Source organism: Salmo trutta, chromosome 32, assembly GCF_901001165.1.
Source record: "Salmo trutta chromosome 32, fSalTru1.1, whole genome shotgun sequence".
Lineage (NCBI taxonomy): Eukaryota > Metazoa > Chordata > Actinopteri > Salmoniformes > Salmonidae > Salmo > Salmo trutta.
Window position 1 is genome coordinate 1,016,030 of NC_042988.1, and position 19,167 is coordinate 1,035,196.

General features: G+C 42.7%; 2 protein-coding genes across 2 annotated transcripts in view; one reads left to right on the plus strand and one right to left on the minus strand.

Moving 5' to 3' along the window:
* LOC115170725 (aspartate beta-hydroxylase domain-containing protein 2) overlaps positions 1–19,167 on the minus strand; it is a 105,936-nt gene that overhangs the window by 82,105 nt on the left and 4,664 nt on the right. Inside the window, exon 2 of the mRNA XM_029726965.1 lies at positions 4,909–5,372. Coding sequence (XP_029582825.1) covers positions 4,909–5,358 — 450 coding nt within the window. The 5' untranslated portion in view covers positions 5,359–5,372. The remainder of the gene's footprint in view (positions 1–4,908; positions 5,373–19,167) is intronic.
* The window catches only part of sez6l2 (seizure related 6 homolog (mouse)-like 2), a 172,264-nt gene that overhangs the window by 61,892 nt on the left and 91,205 nt on the right, over positions 1–19,167 (plus strand). The gene's annotated exons all lie outside the window — the stretch shown is intronic.

A 19,167-nucleotide genomic window follows, 5' to 3' on the forward strand; every position in this document is an offset into this window, starting at 1 on the left:
GCTGCTTGTCGGTGAAGTTGTGGAACTTTATAACCACTGGCTGTGGGCGCTGGTTGGGGCCGGGTATCGGTGCTTGAGAGCGATGGGCTCTGTCCAGCTTCACATGACCAGCCTTAGTGTCCATTTGTAGGTAGCCAGGGATCCATTCCTCAAATTTTACTGAACGTGTCCCTTCAGAATTTGCCGTGAGTCCCACAACACGGATATTGCATCTGCGTCCTCGATTATCCAAGTCGTCAATGTGCTCTGCCATTTCACGCACCTGTTTCTCAAGTGCCTTTATCTTAGTGTCCATTGATGTAGTTGAAGTTTCCACAGTAGCAATTCTTCCTTACGCCTCATCCACACGCTTGACAACCCTCTGTCGTTCAGCTGAATGGCCTGCTATTGCTTCCAAGACCATTCCTACCTTAACATCGATCACTTTAGTAATGTTATCCATCATCCTTTGAATCACCAGGTCCATTGTCCCTGGATCCGTAGTGCCGTTAGCATCGCTAACATTAGCTAGCTCCTCCTGCACATCTACAGGGATGGTGGTTTTGGTCGAGTTCTTAGTAGTTCTGTAGGGCATGTTGTTGAACATTTTTGAGAAAAAGCCGTCAAGACTCATTGTAGGATAACTTATTTAGCAAATGCTACCACTTTTTCAAGCTAGAAGATTAATGTAAAAAGAGAAATCTACAATGATCCAAGCTTCATCTTCCTAAACACAGGAGGTTCAAGCTTCACATAGACTGAAAAACCATCAGAGAAGCACAACAGAGAACACAGAACTCCAGTGTCCGTAAGGAAGACAGAAGTTTCATCTCAGTCTGAAGCTAACCAGGCTCATCCCTCAAGAAAGACAGTTGAGGACCCAAACAAACAGTGTCCATTACACAACAAGCCTCACCCGCTGAGAAAATGCCGCACCTTCAGGAGCAAGACACTGGATGAACGCAAGTCTTATCTCAAAGACAACCACATCTGTTTCAGATGCTGTGCTTCAACCAAACATCTCGCAAAAGACTGTGAGACAGCGGCGTAGTGCAAAGAGTGCAACAGTGATAGACACCCGTCTGCGTTACATCCGGGGCAAGCCCCATGGAAAACCGAGAACTCCGCAGCCAAGGAAGATCATGACGGGGAGCATAGGGAAAGGGCAACACCTGCAGTAACCTCAGAGTGCACTGAGATCTGTGGAGAGGCAGTCAGCTCTAGATTGTGTTCCAAGATATGCTTAGTCAAAGTGTATCCCGCAGGTCACAGAAAGAAGGCAGTAAGAATGTATACCGTCTTAGATGAACAGAGCAACAGGTCGTTAGACAGAACTGAGTTCTTCGATCTCTTCTCTGTCAGAGGAGGTTCAGCAACTACATTGTGGAGTCACTGGAAGGAAAAACACAGCTTACTCTTCCCACTCTCATAGAATGTGACATGATGCCTGACGATAGATCAGAGATTCCCTCACCTGAAATTGCACGTCATCTCCTGCATCTGATGCCTGTTTCAGACAAGATTCCAGCACTCGACGCGGGCGCAGCAATCCTTCTCCTGCTCGGGAAGAGACATACTAAGAGTGCACAAAGTCAGAGAGCAATACAACGCACCCTATATGCACAACGCCTTGACCTCGGATGGGTCATTATCGGTGACGTATGTCTGAACGGATCTCACAAGCCAGCTAAAGTTAGCGTTTACAGAACAAATGTGCTGCAAAATGGACGCACATCATTCAGATCAAAGAGAGACTGAATAACACAACACAACTTTCGGAAGCTCAGAGTTGCATACAGGCCGCTGTCCCAGCTGGAGATACGGATGACTTCGGATGCAAAGTGTTTGAAAGAACACAAAACTACGACAAGCCAGCAGCCATCCTCAAACACAACACATGGTTCTCAGGCCCACTCTTCCTGACAAAGATAGAGATAGAAGAGACTACTCACTTAGAAACCTTCGAACTCGTGGGATCCGATACTGACACAGAGATCTGGCCACAAGTCACAACCTTCACTACCGTAGCTACTGAAGTCCAACTTGGCTCACACAGATTGAACGTTTCTCCAGCTGGAAGTCACTCACCCGAGCAATGGCAAAACTACTCCAAATAGCCAAAGCATTCTCCAGGGCTCCAGACAGTGACAAGGGCAACCATCTTAAACAGGCCAAAACCACCTTCATCAGATGCGTACAGCAAGAAGTCTTCAAAGAAGAAATCAAGTGCCTCACCAAAAGAGAAGAGGTCTCCAAACACTTTCCACTAAAGAAGCTGGACCCTATCATCGATAAGGACGGGTTGATAAGAATCAGAGGTCTGACAGTGGCAGCAGATATGTCATGGGAAAAGAAACACCCTCTCATCATGCCCAAGAACCACCACGTCACCACTCTGTTGACGAGGCAATACCACGAGCAAGTTGCACATCAGGGTCATCACTTCACTGAAGACGCAGTCGGTCAGTTGGAGTGTGGATCATTGGAAGTGAAAGACTGGTATCCAGCATAATCTATAAGTGTGTGATCTGCAGAAAAGTTAGAGGAAAACTGGAAAAGCAAAATATGTCAGACTTACCTGCAGACAGACTTGCCTCTGATCCTCCGTTCACTCATATTGGACTGGACATCTTAGGGCCCTGGAGCATCACCTCTCATCGGACCAGAGGAGGCAGCACTGAAAGTAAACGCTGGGCCGTCCTCTTCTCCTCGCATGAGTACAAGAGCGGTACACAACAAAGGGATAGAGTTTATGTCTACCCCCAGCTTCATCAATGGTTTGAGAATATTCTTCTCTATCCGAGGACCTGCAAAGCAACTACGCTTGGATCGTGGCACAAACTTCAGCCTGCAAAGAGCTGAAGATCAGAACAGCTGACTCTGAGATGAGTACTTACCTTCAAGACCAAAGATGCACATGGTCTTTCAATCACCCTGATGCGTCACATGTGGGAGGAGCTTGCGAGAGAATGATTGGAATCGCTCGTCGCATTCTGGATGCCATGCTTCTGGAAGTTAGTTCTACTCGTCTAACACATGAAGCCCTCACTACACTCATGGCTGAAGTCTTGGCCATCATGAACGCTCAACCCATAGTTCCAGTGTCCATGGATCCAGAGATGACAGCAGTTCTTACACCTGCAATGCTTCTGACACAACATTTTTTTAAACTACAACAGCACCTCCAGGAGACTTCAACCTCAAAGATCTCTACAGCAAGCAATGGAAACATGTTCAGAGCCTCGCAGACACATTCTGGAAAAGATGGAGGCAAGAATACCTGGTGACACTCCACTCATGCAGATGGCAAGTTGACAAACCTCTTACTAAAAGACACGCAAGTCCACCGAAACGATTGGCCTGCTGGACTCGTCGTCAAAACTGTACCAAGCGGTGATAACAAAGTCAGGGCAGTGGAAGTGAGAATCACGAGACAGGGCACCCCTAAGGTGTTCTTCAGACCTGTCTCCGAAGTCGTCCTACTCCTCCAAAAGTAAACATAGTGACATAGCGGGGAGTGTTCTGATAGCTGTACTAATGTACAAAGTATCCTATGTTGTCATCTAGTGGCGAAGTTGGGTACTGTAGCTTTTAATTTGCTAACTCTCGGTGCAACGCTATTTCCTGTCAGAACAATCCGAGCAAGAACAACAGACAGACTAGCTCTATTTTTCCATTTTACTAGGATTTGGTTAAAGATACATTTGTAAGAACTTTGAGTTATTATGACATACTTTCGCTAATTCAAATTGTGTTTCTAGAATATTTATGTTTTTTACATGTTTATTCTAGTTTTCTAAGTTCCGATGATGCTAAGCTAATTGCGCTAACTATCACCCATTCAATTAACATTGTGTGTTAGCATGCTAGCTAACGTTTCGTGACAGAATTTAGCTTCTTTGGGTTTTGGATGTATATAACTATTTTAAGTGTTCAGATATCTCGTGACAGAGCTAAATTATAGTTATTAAGCTATATGGACACTTAGATTGTGTGTATATGTTTGTGATGTAAACTGTCATCAGTTCTGCGTGGTCATGTTGGCTAGCTAGGCTTATTTTTTTGTTGCTAGTTCGTGATAAAAATGCTGTTCTTTATTTGTATCCAGATGTGTGAATGTTTATAGTGATTTTTTTAATACATTTTCTCCTTTCTGTATCTGTTACAGTTTTACAAACTAAATATCTTCTACTAAAGATTCTTAACGATACCAGTGCCTCCCTGATTCTTTATTGGAAGAGTGTAAGCTGTCTGCCAAGCTTTGTAGCTTACACATTGTGAGGGCAGAACAAAAGGTTACACAGAAATGATTTGATATTGAGATAAAAACAGCAGCATTGGGCCTTTTAAGTGTGTAGGTGGAACCTGAGATTCTGATTCACCTTTAATATCGGTTTCATCTGGTGTCTTTTAAAAATGCAGGCAATTCTTTCCACTATTGGCACAGATACACAAACACTTGGTTTACAAACAATGGAGTAAATCAACCACTAACACCTTATTTGGATAGTCCATCTGTAGATGCTCTACAGACTATTAGTAACATTTCTATTAACCCTAAGCTTTAACCCTAAATTTAACCCTTGCCCTAACCCTTAACCCTTACCTTTATTCTATACCTATCCCTAATCGCAAAACTTAGAAGGGGTTGGGTTAAATGCGGAAGACACATTTCAGTTCAATGCATTCAGTTGTACAACTGACTAGGTATCCCCATTTCCCTTTCCAGTTGCTTATGAAAATATAGTTTGTTGATAGTATATCCGTACTATCCAAATAAAGTGTGACCAACCAACCATCATCTTTTGGGTAATGATGGGGCTAGACAGTTGTATTAAGCTCATGAGGCATTTCATATTATTCAAAAATCAATGGTTATATCATTCATTCATTCATTGAAATGACTGTAAATTTCAGATTTCACATTACCTGCTCCCGGAGTCCTTTATGAATGCGTCCCATGCCAGCCCAGCTGTAGCGCTTTGCATACTCCTGCAGTGCTGCATACAGCTTCCTGCCACTCGCTGTGGCCTGGGCTGGGAACAGGGCATGGCTCAGCACAGGGGTCAGGTAGCCTTGCTCCTGCTCCTCCTCTCCCGTCTCCATGGTGATGCAGGGAGTCCCCCGATCGCCAGTGGCCACATTTGATGTGGCACTGCACACTGCTCCAGCACAGCTGCTGGCGCGGGACAACACAGAGCGCCTGGAGCCGGACTTGTGCTTACCTGGGATGGCTCGGCCTGGAGCTGGCGGGTCAGAGCCCACCCTGTAACAATACCATAGGAAGAGGAGCAGCAGGGTCCACAGGAGCCCATTCAGAGGACGGACCCCCAGCACAGCACAGGGGGGCAATGGGAGCAGATCCATTGGCCAGTCCATCCTACAGTGATGAACTGAAATAACAGAGGGGAAGTAAAGGAGAAAGAGCAGGAGATAAGTATGCTATAGAAGGAGGAATCGAGAGAGATATCAATAGATGCCGTTTTCCAGACACAAATAAAGCCCTGGACTATAACTAAATAGGGCCATCTTCTGCATTCCGGGTGACTACCTCGTGAAGCTGGTTGAGAGAATGCCAAGAGTTTGCAAAGCTGTCATCAAGGCTAAGGGTAGCTACTTTGAAGAATCTCAAATATAAAATATATTTTGATTTGTTTAACCTGTCTGGGCTAGGGGGCAGTATTGAGAATTTTGGAAAAAATATGTTCCCATTTTTAACTGCCTCCTACACCAACTCAGAAGCTAGAATATGCATATTATTGTTCAGGTTTGGATAGAAAACACTCTGAATTTTCTAAAACTGTTTGAATGGTGTCTGTGAGTATAACAGAACTCCTATGGCAGGCAAAAACCTGACAAGGTTTCAAGCAGGAAGTACCCTGTCTGACAAGGAGTCGTGCGTCTTGCATCTTTTTATTGAAAAGTAAGGATCTTAGCTGTAACGTGACAATTCCCAGGGCTCCAATAGGCTCTCAGAGCCCGCGAAAAACCTGAAGGTTTACGAGGGAGCCTCAGGTTGAAACAGATTATCGCCTTTTGTAAGTGGATGCTCAGAGGACCTTTGAATGAGGCGCGTGCATGAGTCGCTCCCGAGGAGAAATTTTATTCGGCTGTTTAGGCTCAATGCATACTCCCGGTCGGAATATTATCACTTCTCTACGACATAAATGGCATAAAAATTGGTTTTAAACAGCGGTTGACATGCTTCGAAGTACGGTAATGGAATATTTAGACATTTTTGACACGCCAATGCGCCATGCGCGGGACCGTGAAGAAGCATTCTAGAACTCACGAACAAAACGTCGCTGTTTGGATATAACGATGGATTATTTGGGACCAAACCAACATTTGTTATTGAAGTAGAAGTCCTGGCAGTGTATTCTGATGAAGAACAAGCAAGGTAAGAACATTTTTCTTATAGGAAATGTGATTTTGGTGGAGGCTGACCTGGGTGGGTATCTAAATAGCTAGCCCTGTAATGCCGGGCTATGTACTTAGGTTATTGCAAAATGTGCTTCATCCGAAAAGCTATTTTAAAATCGGACATATCGAGTGCATAGAGGAGTAATGTATCTATAATTCTTAAAATAATTGTTATGCTTTTTGTGAACGTTTATCGTGAGTAATTTAGCAAACTGTTAGTAAATTCAACGGAAGTTTGCCGGGGGTTATGCGTTTTCTGAACGTCACATGCTAATGCAAAAAGCTGTTTTTTGATATAAATATGAACTTGATTGAACAGACATGCATGTATTGTATAACACAATGTCCTAGGTGTGTCATCTGATGAAGATCATCAAAGGTTAGTGCTGCATTTAGCTGTGGTTTTGGGTTTGTGTGACATTATATGCTAGCTTGAAAAATGGCTGTCTGATTTTTTCTGGCTGGGCACTCTGCTGACATAATCTAATGTTTTGCTTTCGTTGTAAAGCCTTTTTGAAATCGGACAGTGGGGTTAGATTAACGAGATTCTTGTCTTTAAATAGCTGTAAAATAGTCATATGTTTGAGAAATTGAAGTAATAGTATTTCTAACGATTCAAAAATCGCGCCACTGGAATTTCAGTAGCTGTTACGTAGGTGGGACGAAATCGTCCCACATACCCCAGAGAGGTTAACACTTTTTTGGTTACTACATGATTCCTTATGTGTTGTTTGATAGTTTTGATGTCTTCACTATTATTCTACAATGTAGAAAATAGTACAAATAAAGAAAAACCCAGGAATGAGTACAGTGAGGGAAAAAAGTATTTGATCCCCTGCTGATTTTGTACGTTTGCCCACTGACAAAGAAATGATCAGTCTATAATTTTAATGGTAGGTTTATTTGAACAGTGAGAGACAGAAAAACAACAAAATAATCCAGAAAAACGCATGTAAAAAATGTTATAAATTGATTTGCATTTTAATGAGGGAAATAAGTATTTGACCCCTCTACAAAACATGACTTAGTACTTGGTGGCAAAACCCTTGTTGGCAATCACAGAGGTCAGACGTTTCTTGTAGTTGGCCACCAGGTTTGCACACATCTCAGGAGGGATTTTGTCCCACTCCTCTTTGCAGATCTTCTCCAAGTCATTAAGGTTTTGAGGCTGACGTTTGGCAACTCGAACCTTCAGCTCCCTCCACAGATTTTCTATGGGATTAAGGTCTGGAGACTGGCTAGGCCACTCCAGGACCTTAAGGACAGACGTTCCGCTAGCGGAACGCCTCACCAATATCCAATGGTATAGAGCGTGGCGCGAATTACAAATACCTCAAAAATGCAAAAACTTCAATTTTTCAAACATATGACTATTTTACACCATTTTAAAGACAAGACTCTCCTTTATCTAACCACATTGTCCGATTTCAAAAAGGCTTTACAACGAAAGCAAAACATTAGATTATGTCAGGAGAGTACCCAGCCAGAAATAATCACATACCCATTTTTCAAGCTAGCATATATGTCACAAAAACCAAAACCACAGCTAAATGCAGCACTAACCTTTGATGATCTTCATCAGATGACACTCCTAGGACATTATGTTATACAATACATGCATGTTTTGTTCAATCAAGTTCATATTTATATCAAAAACCAGCTTTTTACATTAGCATGTTTTGTTCAGAACTAGCATACCCACCGAAAACTTCCGGTGAATTTACAAAATTACTCACGATAAACGTTCACAAAAAACATAACAATTATTTTAAGAATTATAGATACAGAACTCCTTTATGCAATCGCGGTGTCCGATTTTAAAATAGCTTTTCGGTGAAAGCACATTTGGCAATATTCTGAGTAGATAGCCCAGCCATCACGGCTAGCTATTTTGACACCCACCAAGTTTGGCACTCACCAAACTCAGATTTACTATAAGAAAAATTGGATTACCTTTGCTGTTCTTCGTCAGAATGCACTCCCAGGACTTCTACTTCAACACCCAATGTTGTTTTGGTTCCAAATAATCCATAGTTATATCCAAATAGCTCCGTTTTGTTCGTGCGTTCAAATCACTATCCGAAGGGTGACGCGCCGGTGCGTTTCGTGACAAAAAATGTCAAAATATTCCATTACCGTACTTCGAAGCATGTCAAACGCTGTTTAAAATCAATTTTTATTCCGATTTTTCTCGTAAAATAGCGATAATATTCCAACCAGGAGACGTTGTATCCGTTCAAACACTGAAAGAAGAAAATGGAGTCATCACATACAAGCGCGCACCAGTGTCATTGTTCTCAGAAGTACCACTCTCCAAAACCCCTACTGTTTTTCGCCCAGAGACTGCAGAGTTATCATTCAACGTTCTGGCGCATTCTGAGAGCCAATGAAAGCCTTAGAAAATGTCACGTTACAGCAGAGATCCTGTATTTTCGATAAAGAGGCTACAGACGGCCATGAAATGGTCAGACAGGGCACTTCCCATATAGAATCTTCTCAGGTTTTGGCCTGCCATATGAGTTATGTTATACTCACAGACACCATTCAAACAGTTTTAGAAACTTTAGAGTGTTTTCTATCCAAATCTACTAATTATATGCATATTCTAGTTTCTGGGCAGGAGTAGTAACCAGATTAAATCGGGTACGTTTTTTATCTAGCCGTGAAAATACTGCCCCCTATCCCAAACAGGTTAATGTGCTTCTTTTTGAGCCACTCCTTTGTTGCCTTGGCCGTGTGTTTTGGGTCATTGTCATGCTGGAATACCCATCCACGACCCATTTTCAATGCCCTGGCTGAGGGAAGGAGGTTCTCACCCAAGATTTGACGGTACATGGCCCTGTCCATTGTCCCTTTGATGCGGTGAAGTTGTCCTGTCTCCTTAGCAGAAAAACACCCCCAAAGCATAATGTTTTCACCTCCATGTTTGACGTTGGGGATGGTATTCTTGGGGTCATAGGCAGCATTCCTCCTCCTCCAAACACGGCGAGTTGAGTTGATGCCAAAGAGCTCCATTTTGGTCTCATCTGACCACAACACTTTCACCCAGTTGTCCTCTGAATCATTCAGATGTTCATTGGCAAACTTCAGACGGGCATGTATATGTGCTTTCTTGAGCAGGGGGACCTTGCGGGCGCTGCAGGATTTCAGACCTTCACGGCATAGTGCGTTACCAATTGTTTTCTTGGTGACTATGGTCCCAGCTGCCTTGAGATCATTGACAAGATCCTCCCGTGTAGTTCTGGGCTGATTCCTCACCGTTCTCATGATCATTGCAACTCCACGAGGTGAGATCTTGCATGGAGCCCCAGGCCGAGGGAGATTGACAGTTCTTTTGTGTTTCTTCCATTTGCGAATAATCGCACCAACTGTTGTCACCTTCTCACCAAGCTGCTTGGCGATGGCCTTGTAGCCCATTCCAGCCTTGTGTAGGTCTACAATCTTGTCACTGACATCCTTAGAGAGCTCTTTGGTCTTGGCCATGGTGGAGAGTTTGGAATCTGATTGCTTGATTGCTTCTGTGGACAGGTGTCTTGTATACAGGTAACAAACTGAGATTAGGAGCACTCCCTTTAAGAGTTACCTGTATAAAAGACACCTGGGAGACAGAAATCTTTCTGATTGAGAGGGGGTCAAATACTTATTTCCGTCATTAAAATGCAAATCAATTTATAACATTTTTCACATGCGTTTTTCTGGATTTTTTTGTTGTTATTCTGTCTCTCACTGTTCAAATAAACCTACCATTAAAATTATAGACTGATCATTTCTTTGTCACTGGGCAAACGTACAAAATCAGCAGGGGATCAAATACTTTTTTCTGTCACTGTAGGTGTGTCCAAACTTTTGACTGGTACTGTAAATATTTAGACCCTTTGCAATGAGACTCAAAATTAAACCCAGGTGCGTCCTGTTTCCATTGATCATCCTTGAGATGTTTCTAGATCTTGATTGGAGTCCACCTGTGGTAAATCATTTGATTGGACATGATTTGGAAAGGCACAAACCTGGCTATGTAGTTACCACAGTTGACAGTGCATGTCAGAGAAAAAAACAAGCCATGAGGTCGAAGGAATTGTCCATAGAGCTCAGAGTCAGGATTGTGTCGAGGCACAGATCTGGGGAAGGGTACCAAAACATTTCTGCAGCATTTAGGTCCCCAAGAACACAGTGGCCTCCATCATTCTTAAATGGAAGAAGTTTGGAACCACCATGACTCTTCCTAGAGCTGGCCGCCCGGCCAAACTGAGCAATTGGGGGAGAGGGGCCTTGGTCTGGGAGGTGATCAAGAACCCGATGGTCACTCTGACAGAGCTCCATAGTTCCTCTGTGGTGATGGTAGAACCTTCCAGAACCACAACCATCTCTGCAGCACTCCACCAATCAGGCCTTTATGGTAGAGTGGCCAGACAGAAGCCACTCCTCAGTAAAAGGCATGAAAGCCCGCTTGGAGTTTGCTAAAAGGCACCTAAAGGACTCTCAGACCATGAGAAACAAGATTCTCTGGTCTGATGAAACCAAGATTTAACTCTTTGGCCTGAATGCCAAGCGTCACGTCTGTAGGAAACCTTGAGAGGATCTGCAGAGAAGACTCGAGGCTGTAATCGCTACCAAAGGTTCTTCAACGAAGAACTGGGTAAATGGTCTGAATACTTATGCAAATGTGATATCAGTTTTTTGTTTTTAATACATTTGCAAACATTTCTAAAAACCTGTTTTTTCTTTGTCATTATGGGGTATTGTGTGTAGATTGATGAGAGAAAAAAACAATTCAATCATTTTTAGGGTAAGGTTGTAACATAACAAAATGTGGAAAAGGTCAATGGGTCTGAATACTTTCCGAATGCATAGTATATTCATTCAAAATATATGCTCTGTAATGTTTGCCTTGGGTATTGGGATCAGAGTAGCTTAACAAGTTACAATTATTGGAAAAGACGACAGGTTAAAACAATGTGGTGTAAGCTCATCAGTAGGCGGGATTTTACCTGCAGTTCTTTCAGATCATGCTTTTAGTCGTGTTACTAAGTTTATTTTTATCAGGATGCTTTTTTTCATTATTTTCACCTTTTATTTAACCAGGTAGGTCAGTTGAGAACAAGTTCTCATTTACAACTGCGACCTGGCCAAGATAAAGCAAAGCAGTGTGACAAAAACAACAACACAGAGTTACACATAAACAAACGTACAGTCAATAACACAAAAGAAAGAAAAATAGAAAAATATATGCAGCGTGTGTGCAAATGTAGAAGAGTAGGGAGGTAGGCAATAAATAGGCCATAGAGGCGGAAATAATTACAATTTAGCATTAATACTGGAGTGATAGATGTGCAGATGATGATGTGCAAGTAGAGATACTGGGGTGCAAAAGAGCAAGAGGGTAAGTAATAATATGGGGGTGAGGTAATTGCGTGTGCTATTTACAGATTGGCTGTGTACAGGTACAGTGATCGGTAAGCTACTCTGACAGCTGATGCTTGAAGTTAGAGAGGGAGATATAAGACTACAGCTTCAGAGATTTTTGCAATTCGTTCCAGTCATTGGCAGCAGAGAACTGGAAGGAAAGGTGGCCAAAGTAAGTGTTGGCTTTGGGGATGACCAGTGCAATATACCTGCTGGAGTGCGTGCTACGGGTGGGTGTTGCTATGGTGACCAGTGAGCTGAGATAAGGCGGGGCTTTACCAAGCAAAGACTTATAGATGACCTGGAGCCAGTGGGTTTGGCGAGATTGTAGTGAGATTGTTGGGGGCTACTTTGTAAATGACATCGCCAAAGTCAAGGATCGGTAGGATAGTCAGTTTTACGAGGGTATGTTTGGTGGCATGAGTGAAGGAGGCTTTGTTGCGAAATAGGAAGCCAATTCTAGATTTCATTTTGGATTGGAGATGCTTAATGTGAGTCTGGAAGGAGAGTTTACAGTCGTCCAGTTTCGAACCGTCCAGAGTAGTGATGCTAGTCGGGCGGGAGGGTGCGGGCAGCAATCGGTTGAAGAGCATGCACTTAGTTTTACTAGCATTTAAAAGCAGTTGGAGGCCACGGAAGGAGTGTTGTATGGTGTTGAAGCTCGTTTTGAAGTTTGTTAACACAGTGTCCAAAGAAGGGCCAGATGTATACAGAATGGTGTCATCTGCGTAGAGGTGGATCAGAGAATCACCAGCAGTAAGAGCGACATAATTGATGTATACAGAGAAGAGAGTCGGCCCGAGAATTGAACCCCGTGGCACTCCCATAGAGACTGCCAGAGGTCCGGACAACAGGCCCTCCGATTTGACACACTGAACTCTATCTGACAAGTAGTTGGTGAACCAGGCGAGGCAGTCATTTTAGAAGCCAAGGCTGTTGAGTCTGCCGATAAGAATGCGATGATTGACAGAGTCGAAAGCCTTGGCCAGGTCGATGAAGACGGCTGCACAATACTGTCATTTATCGATGGCAGTTATGATATCGTTTAGGACTTTGAGCGTGGCTGAGGTGCACCCATGACCAGCTCGGAAACCAGATTGCATAGTGGAGAAGGTACGGTGGGATTCGAAATGGTCGGTGATCTGTTTATTAACTTGCCTTTCGAAGATTTTAGAAAGGCAGGGCAGGATGGATATAGGTCTATAGGTCTCAGTTTGGGTCAAGAGTGCTTTCTCGGTTTTCAATGAGAAGTAATTGAAAAAAACTATAACTATACTCAATTGTGTAGGCTACTCAATTGTGTTAATTCTGTGTTCACTATTGCTGGATTCTTACAGGATAAATAGCTGGATGTAAAGCCTGGTCTCAGAGACAGACGTAACATAGTACAAGTAAATCTAAGACACTCAAATTAGTATGATATGTTCCATTTGCTATGGTACATAAGACAGAAGGTTACTTAACCTCTCTAGGGTATGTGGGACGAACTCGTCCCACCTACGTAACAGCCACTGAAATCCAGTGGCGCGATTTTTGAATCGTTAGAAATACTATTACTTCAATTTCTCAAACATATGACTATTTTACAGCTATTTAAAGACAAGAATCTCGTTAATCTAACCCCACTGTCCGATTTCAAAAAGGCTTTACAACGAAAGCAAAACATTAGATTATGTCAGCAGAGTGCCCAGCCAGAAAAAATCAGACACCCATTTTTCAAGCTAGCATATAATGTCACAAAAACCCAAACCACAGCTAAATGCAGCACTAACCTTTGATAATCTTCATCAGATGACACACCTAGGACATTGTGTTATACAATACATGCATGTCTGTTCAATCAAGTTCATATTTATATCAAAAAACAGCTTTTTACATTAGCATGTGACGTTCAGAAAAAGCATAACCCCCGCAAACTTCCGGGGAATTTACTAACAGTTTGCTAAATTACTCACGATAAACGTTCACAAAAAGCATAACAATTATTTTAAGAATTATAGATACATTACTCCTCTATGCACTCGATATGTCCGATTTTAAAATAGCTTTTCGGATGAAGCACATTTTGCAATAATCTAAGTACATAGCCCGGCATCACAGGGCTAGCTATTTAGATACCTACCCAGGTCAGCCTCCACCAAAATCACATTTCCTATAAGAAAAATGTTCTTACCTTGCTTGTTCTTCGTCAGAATACACTGCCAGGACTTCTACTTCAATAACAAATGTTGGTTTGGTCCCAAATAATCCATCATTATATCCAAACAGCGACGTTTTGTTTGTGAGTTCTAGACACTATCAGAATGCTTCTTCACGGTGTCGCGCATGGCGCATTGGCGTGTCAAAAATGTCTAAATATTCCATTACCGTACTTCGAAGCATGTCAACCGCTGTTTAAAACCAATTTTTATGCCATTTATCTCGTAGATAAGTGATAATATTCCGACCGGGAATATGCATTGAGCCTAAACAGCCGAATAAAATTTCTCCTCAGGAGCGAATCGTGCACGCGCCTCATTCAAAGGTCCTCTGAGCAGCCACTTACAAAAGGTGATAATATGTTTCAGCCTGAGGCTCCCTCGTAAACCTTCAGTTATTTCCCGGGCTCTGAGAGCCTATTGGAGCCCTGGGAATTGTCACGTTACAGCTAAGATCCTTACTTTTCAATAAAAATATGCAAGACGCACGACTCCTTGTCAGACAGGGTACTTCCTGCTTGAAACCTTGTCAGGTTTTTGCCTGCCATAGGAGTTCTGTTATACTCATAGACACCATTCAAACAGTTTTAGAAAATTCAGAGTGTTTTCTATCCAAACCTGAACAATAATATGCATATTCTAGCTTCTGAGTTGGTGTAGGAGGCAGTTAAAAATGGGAACATATTTTTTCCAAAATTCTCAATACTGCCCCCTAGCCCGTAGAGGTTAACGCAAAAACAAAAGGAGGGTAGGCAAATAATTTGAACGTCTAGCAACCCAAAGATTGCGTGTTTGAATCTCATCACGGACAACTTTAGCATTTTAGCTACTTAGCAACTACTTAGGGTTAGGGGTAGGTTAGCTAACATGCTAACTGTAACCCTTTTAGCTAACCCTTCCCCTAACTTTAACCCTTTAACCTAACTCTTAACCTTAACCTTAGCCACCTAGATAACTTTAGCCACAACAAATTAGAATTCGTAACATATTATACATTTTGCAAATTCGTTACATATTGTACGTTTGCAAATTCGTAACATATCATATGAATTGTAATTCATAATATATCATACGAAATGGATGATGGACATTGCTACCGGTTTTGGTTTATTCCATTTATATTTAGAGGTAGCGCGTTAGCATGTTAGCACATAGGGCGCACCAATTTGTTTCGACACATTTAGTAAGTATGTGTTACACCTGTGTTGGCTAGTCCACCTTGTTAGTCAGAAGGTGGTTCACCTAGCCCAGGTGATATTTAAGAGTGGCTGGTCCAGTGCTCCAATTGAGCTTAAGAGATGTTGGGAAAGCTATACTTCACGGCAGCTGAGGTGCAATTTCGAACTCAACCAATTTTAAATTTGAAAGAAGCCTGATTTTTGGTGTTACTCCTGTTTGTTTTGCTCCATATTCTTTTTACTCTCTGTCGTAAGTTGTGTTTTTTTTCTTTTCGGAGGCAGACCTAGTGGGCATCCTTGGTGTCTGTCTTTAGGAACCCCTTACTAGTGGCTTTGCCAGCTTTCAGTGGGAACCCACATGGGTGCCTTTCAGAACCCCTTTTAAACCCCTTTCCTTTCTTTTGGTTGTCAAAGTTATTTTTCTTTGTTAGATCCCTTTGTTGTCAGCGACATTTTCAGTTTGTCAGTTGGGAACGTTACAAAATGGGGCCCCGTCCAGGATCTTGGTTCCCATGAGTATGATAGAGGCTCTAATCATCTACTTTGAAGCTCTGCTGTGCCCAGATATTTGAGTGTTCAAAATTCAGTTTTGTGGTAGAGTTTGTCACTGACATCCACCCAAAATGATTATAAGATTGGTCCAATAATTTTGAAAGTTACAAACACACAGGTTTATAAAAAAAAGCCATGGACTTTAAGTTGGAAGCATTTGTGGAAAACCCTACATGGGGGATGCTAGATAAATGTACTAAGGCAAATCTGCTCATCGTTGCAAAGCATTATGACATCAAAGTGGCATCTGGCAATCCAAAAAACAGTAGTCAAAGAGTTGATTGGTACTGTTTTGGCGAGGCTGATGTGAAGGGTGCTACGGGTGGTGGGGGGAGTCCCATAGACGTGCAACTGAGGGAGTTAGAACTAAAGGCAAAGTTGGAGCAACAGAAATTAACCTTGAGCACAAGGAAATAGAACCTAAGGAGAGATTGGAGCCACATAAATTAGTTGGAGCACAGGGAAAGACAAGATGAGGGTGGAGCCAAACCACAAGCTCAGGAATGTGAGCATTCCATTAGATTAAGAGATGGATCTGGAAGCCCTCAGAATCCAGTCAGGCTATCCTGCACCCTCAGAGTTTGATCTTGGTCGGAACAGCCGGCTTGTACCGCCTTTCAACAAAAAATAGGTGGATGTATATTTTACTCTGTTTGAGCGGATTGCCACATCCCTAAAATGGCCGTGAGATATTTAGTCACTGCTCCTCCAAAGTGTTGTTGTGAGAAGGGCTCAATGTATATGCCACTTTATCTCTTGACCAGAGTTCAGATTATGACACTGTTAAAGCTGCTATCCTTCGGGTTTACGAGTTGGTCCCAGAGGCATACAGACAACAGTTACACAAATTAAGAAAGACAGAATCACAAAGCCATGTTGAGTTTGCAAGGGAACAAGTATGTCTTTTTGATCAGTGGTGTGGTTCTCAAGAGGTCAAGGACCTGGAGGATTAAAACACACTCATACTTTTCGAACAGTTCAAGAATTGCCTTCACGAAAGGGTTAAGACCTACATTTATGAGCACAAGGATCTCACTCTTGAGAAAGCTGCAGTCCTTGCAGATGAGTTTGTGTTGACACAAAATTACCTTCACAAACAAAGCACCCAGTAGTTAGTCCTTTCACAAATAGCAAACTAGTGAATTCACCTCATACTACTAGGTTTCAGTCTTTTTCTACAGTGCCCAAAGATAAAGATCGGCAGAAAACTGTTTTTTTGTATCCGCTAGTTTTTCATTACTGCCGTGAGAAAGGACACATTGTCCTAGGTTAAAACAGAAAACAGAGAGAGAAAAATATGTTTATTCTTGTGGGAGCCTTTAAGTCTGGTTGGGATTGGTGTACGTATCTCCTAAACAAGATTTTGGAAAAGATGTGTATGAACCCTTTGTTTCAGACAGGTTCATGTCTCTGCAGAGTGGAGATACTTTTAAGCAGCTGGAAAAGATACTTTGAGACATTTGGGCAGCCCAATCCTTCATTTTGGAGGGTGTTTTTCTTTGTCTGACAACTCAGCAACTGATAGTCTGGTAGTACAAGGTGGGGAGATTTGTTTCATGGAAGTTCCTTTGTATACAGTAATGTGGAACTCGAGTCTGATCTTATTTCTGGTACCGTTGTCGTTGGAGTGAGGCCTAGCCTACCGGTGAAGGGGTCTTATTAATTTTGGGAAATTATTTGGCTGGAGGGAAGGTCGTGCCAAATCCTGTCATTTGTAAGGAACCCAGAGTAAAGGAACACTGTGTTCCCAGCGTGAAAGTTGCCGGGAGCAAGTCTAATGTTGAGGAGGATGTCAGAGATCCCACCATGGTCGATCTCTCCGATGTTTAAGGGTGATCCTGATTTCCCTAAACCTCCTGAGTGCCTCTCAAATTGTCGTTCCAGTTACGCTTCGACAAGAGATGCTGAGGTTGGCTCAAGATGGTATTATGGCAGGCCATCAAGACATATGACCGGATCTTGCGTAACTTCTTCTGGCCTGGTCTGAAACAGGATGTTGTGGCTTACTGTAAATCATGTTGTGTTTGCCAGCAGACGGGTAAACCGAACCAAGCTGTACTGGTTGCACCTTTGCAGCCTATTCCTGCTTTTGAAAGCCTTTCAACAGGGTTCTGGTGAATTGTGTTGGTCCTTTGTACAAAGCAAAGAGTGGTAATCAGTTTCTCTTGACCATTACGTGCGCTGTCACTCGTTTCCCTGAGGTCAATCCTCTGAGGAAAATCATGTCTCCCAATATTGTTAAGGCCCTGATGAAATGATTTTCAACATTTGGACTTCAGCAGGTAGTGTAGTTGGACCAAGGTTTGAATTTCATATCAAATGTCTTCAATGTTACCCATTGCCTCTCTAGTGCCTACCACCCAGAGTCTCAAGGTGCTCTTGAGAAACTTCATCAGACTTTGAAGTCCATGTTGAGAGCTAACTGTTTTGAGTTTGAGAATGACTGGAATGAAGGTGTCCCTCTTCTGCTGTTTGCAGCATGGGAGGTTGTTCAGGAATCTCTCGGTTTTAGTCCAAATGAGCTCGTTTGAATATCATGTCAGAGATCCTTTGAGTTTGCTGAGAGAGTGGTTGTTTCAAGGCAACCTTAAAAACAAATCTGTTGGCGAACGTTAGTGCTTTTTGATACAGATCTCACCACGCCAGCGAGTCTGCCAGTGAGAATCTGGAGAAGGCGCAAACGAAAATGAAAGTTCGGTACGATCAAAACGCCTGAAACCACACTTTCGATGTTGGTGACCAAATCCTGGTTTTGTTTCCCGTTCTGAGGTCACCATTGCAAGCTCGCTTTTCAGGCCCTTACCCCATACTGAAAAACATGTGTCATCTGGATTACATCAACGCCACGCCGGAGCTCAAGAACAAAAAAAATGCCTGTGTCATGTCAACATGTTGAAACCATACTTCACCCGCTACAATCAGGCGGACAAGTCGGTGGAAACCGATAGTGATGTTTTGCTGCTGTCACTGTTGACTATAGTCTTCCTCAAGAGCACAAGGAAAGCCCAATACACCCTGTGCATATTGGACGGTTGAGTAACTCAGAGATTCTAGAAAACCTTGATGTATTTTGGCACACTCGTCTCCGAAGGAAAAAGGAAACAATGTTTCACTGCTTTTAGAATATCAGGGTTTATTCTCAGATGTGCCAACTCAGGCAAATGTACTAGAGCATGACATTTGGGGACTCTGACCCAATCAAACAACATACCTATCGAGTGAATCCTGAAAAGAGAGAGAAGCTCCGCAGTGAGGTGGAGTTCATGCTTGAACACAGCATTGCACAACATGACAACGGTCAGTGGAGTTCGCCCTGTATTTTAGTACCTAAGGCGGATAGGTCTCTGCGGTTTTGTTCCGATTTTCGGAAACTCAATGCCATTACTAAGTCAGACTCGTACCCTTTGCACAGGGTCAATGATTGTGTGGACCTT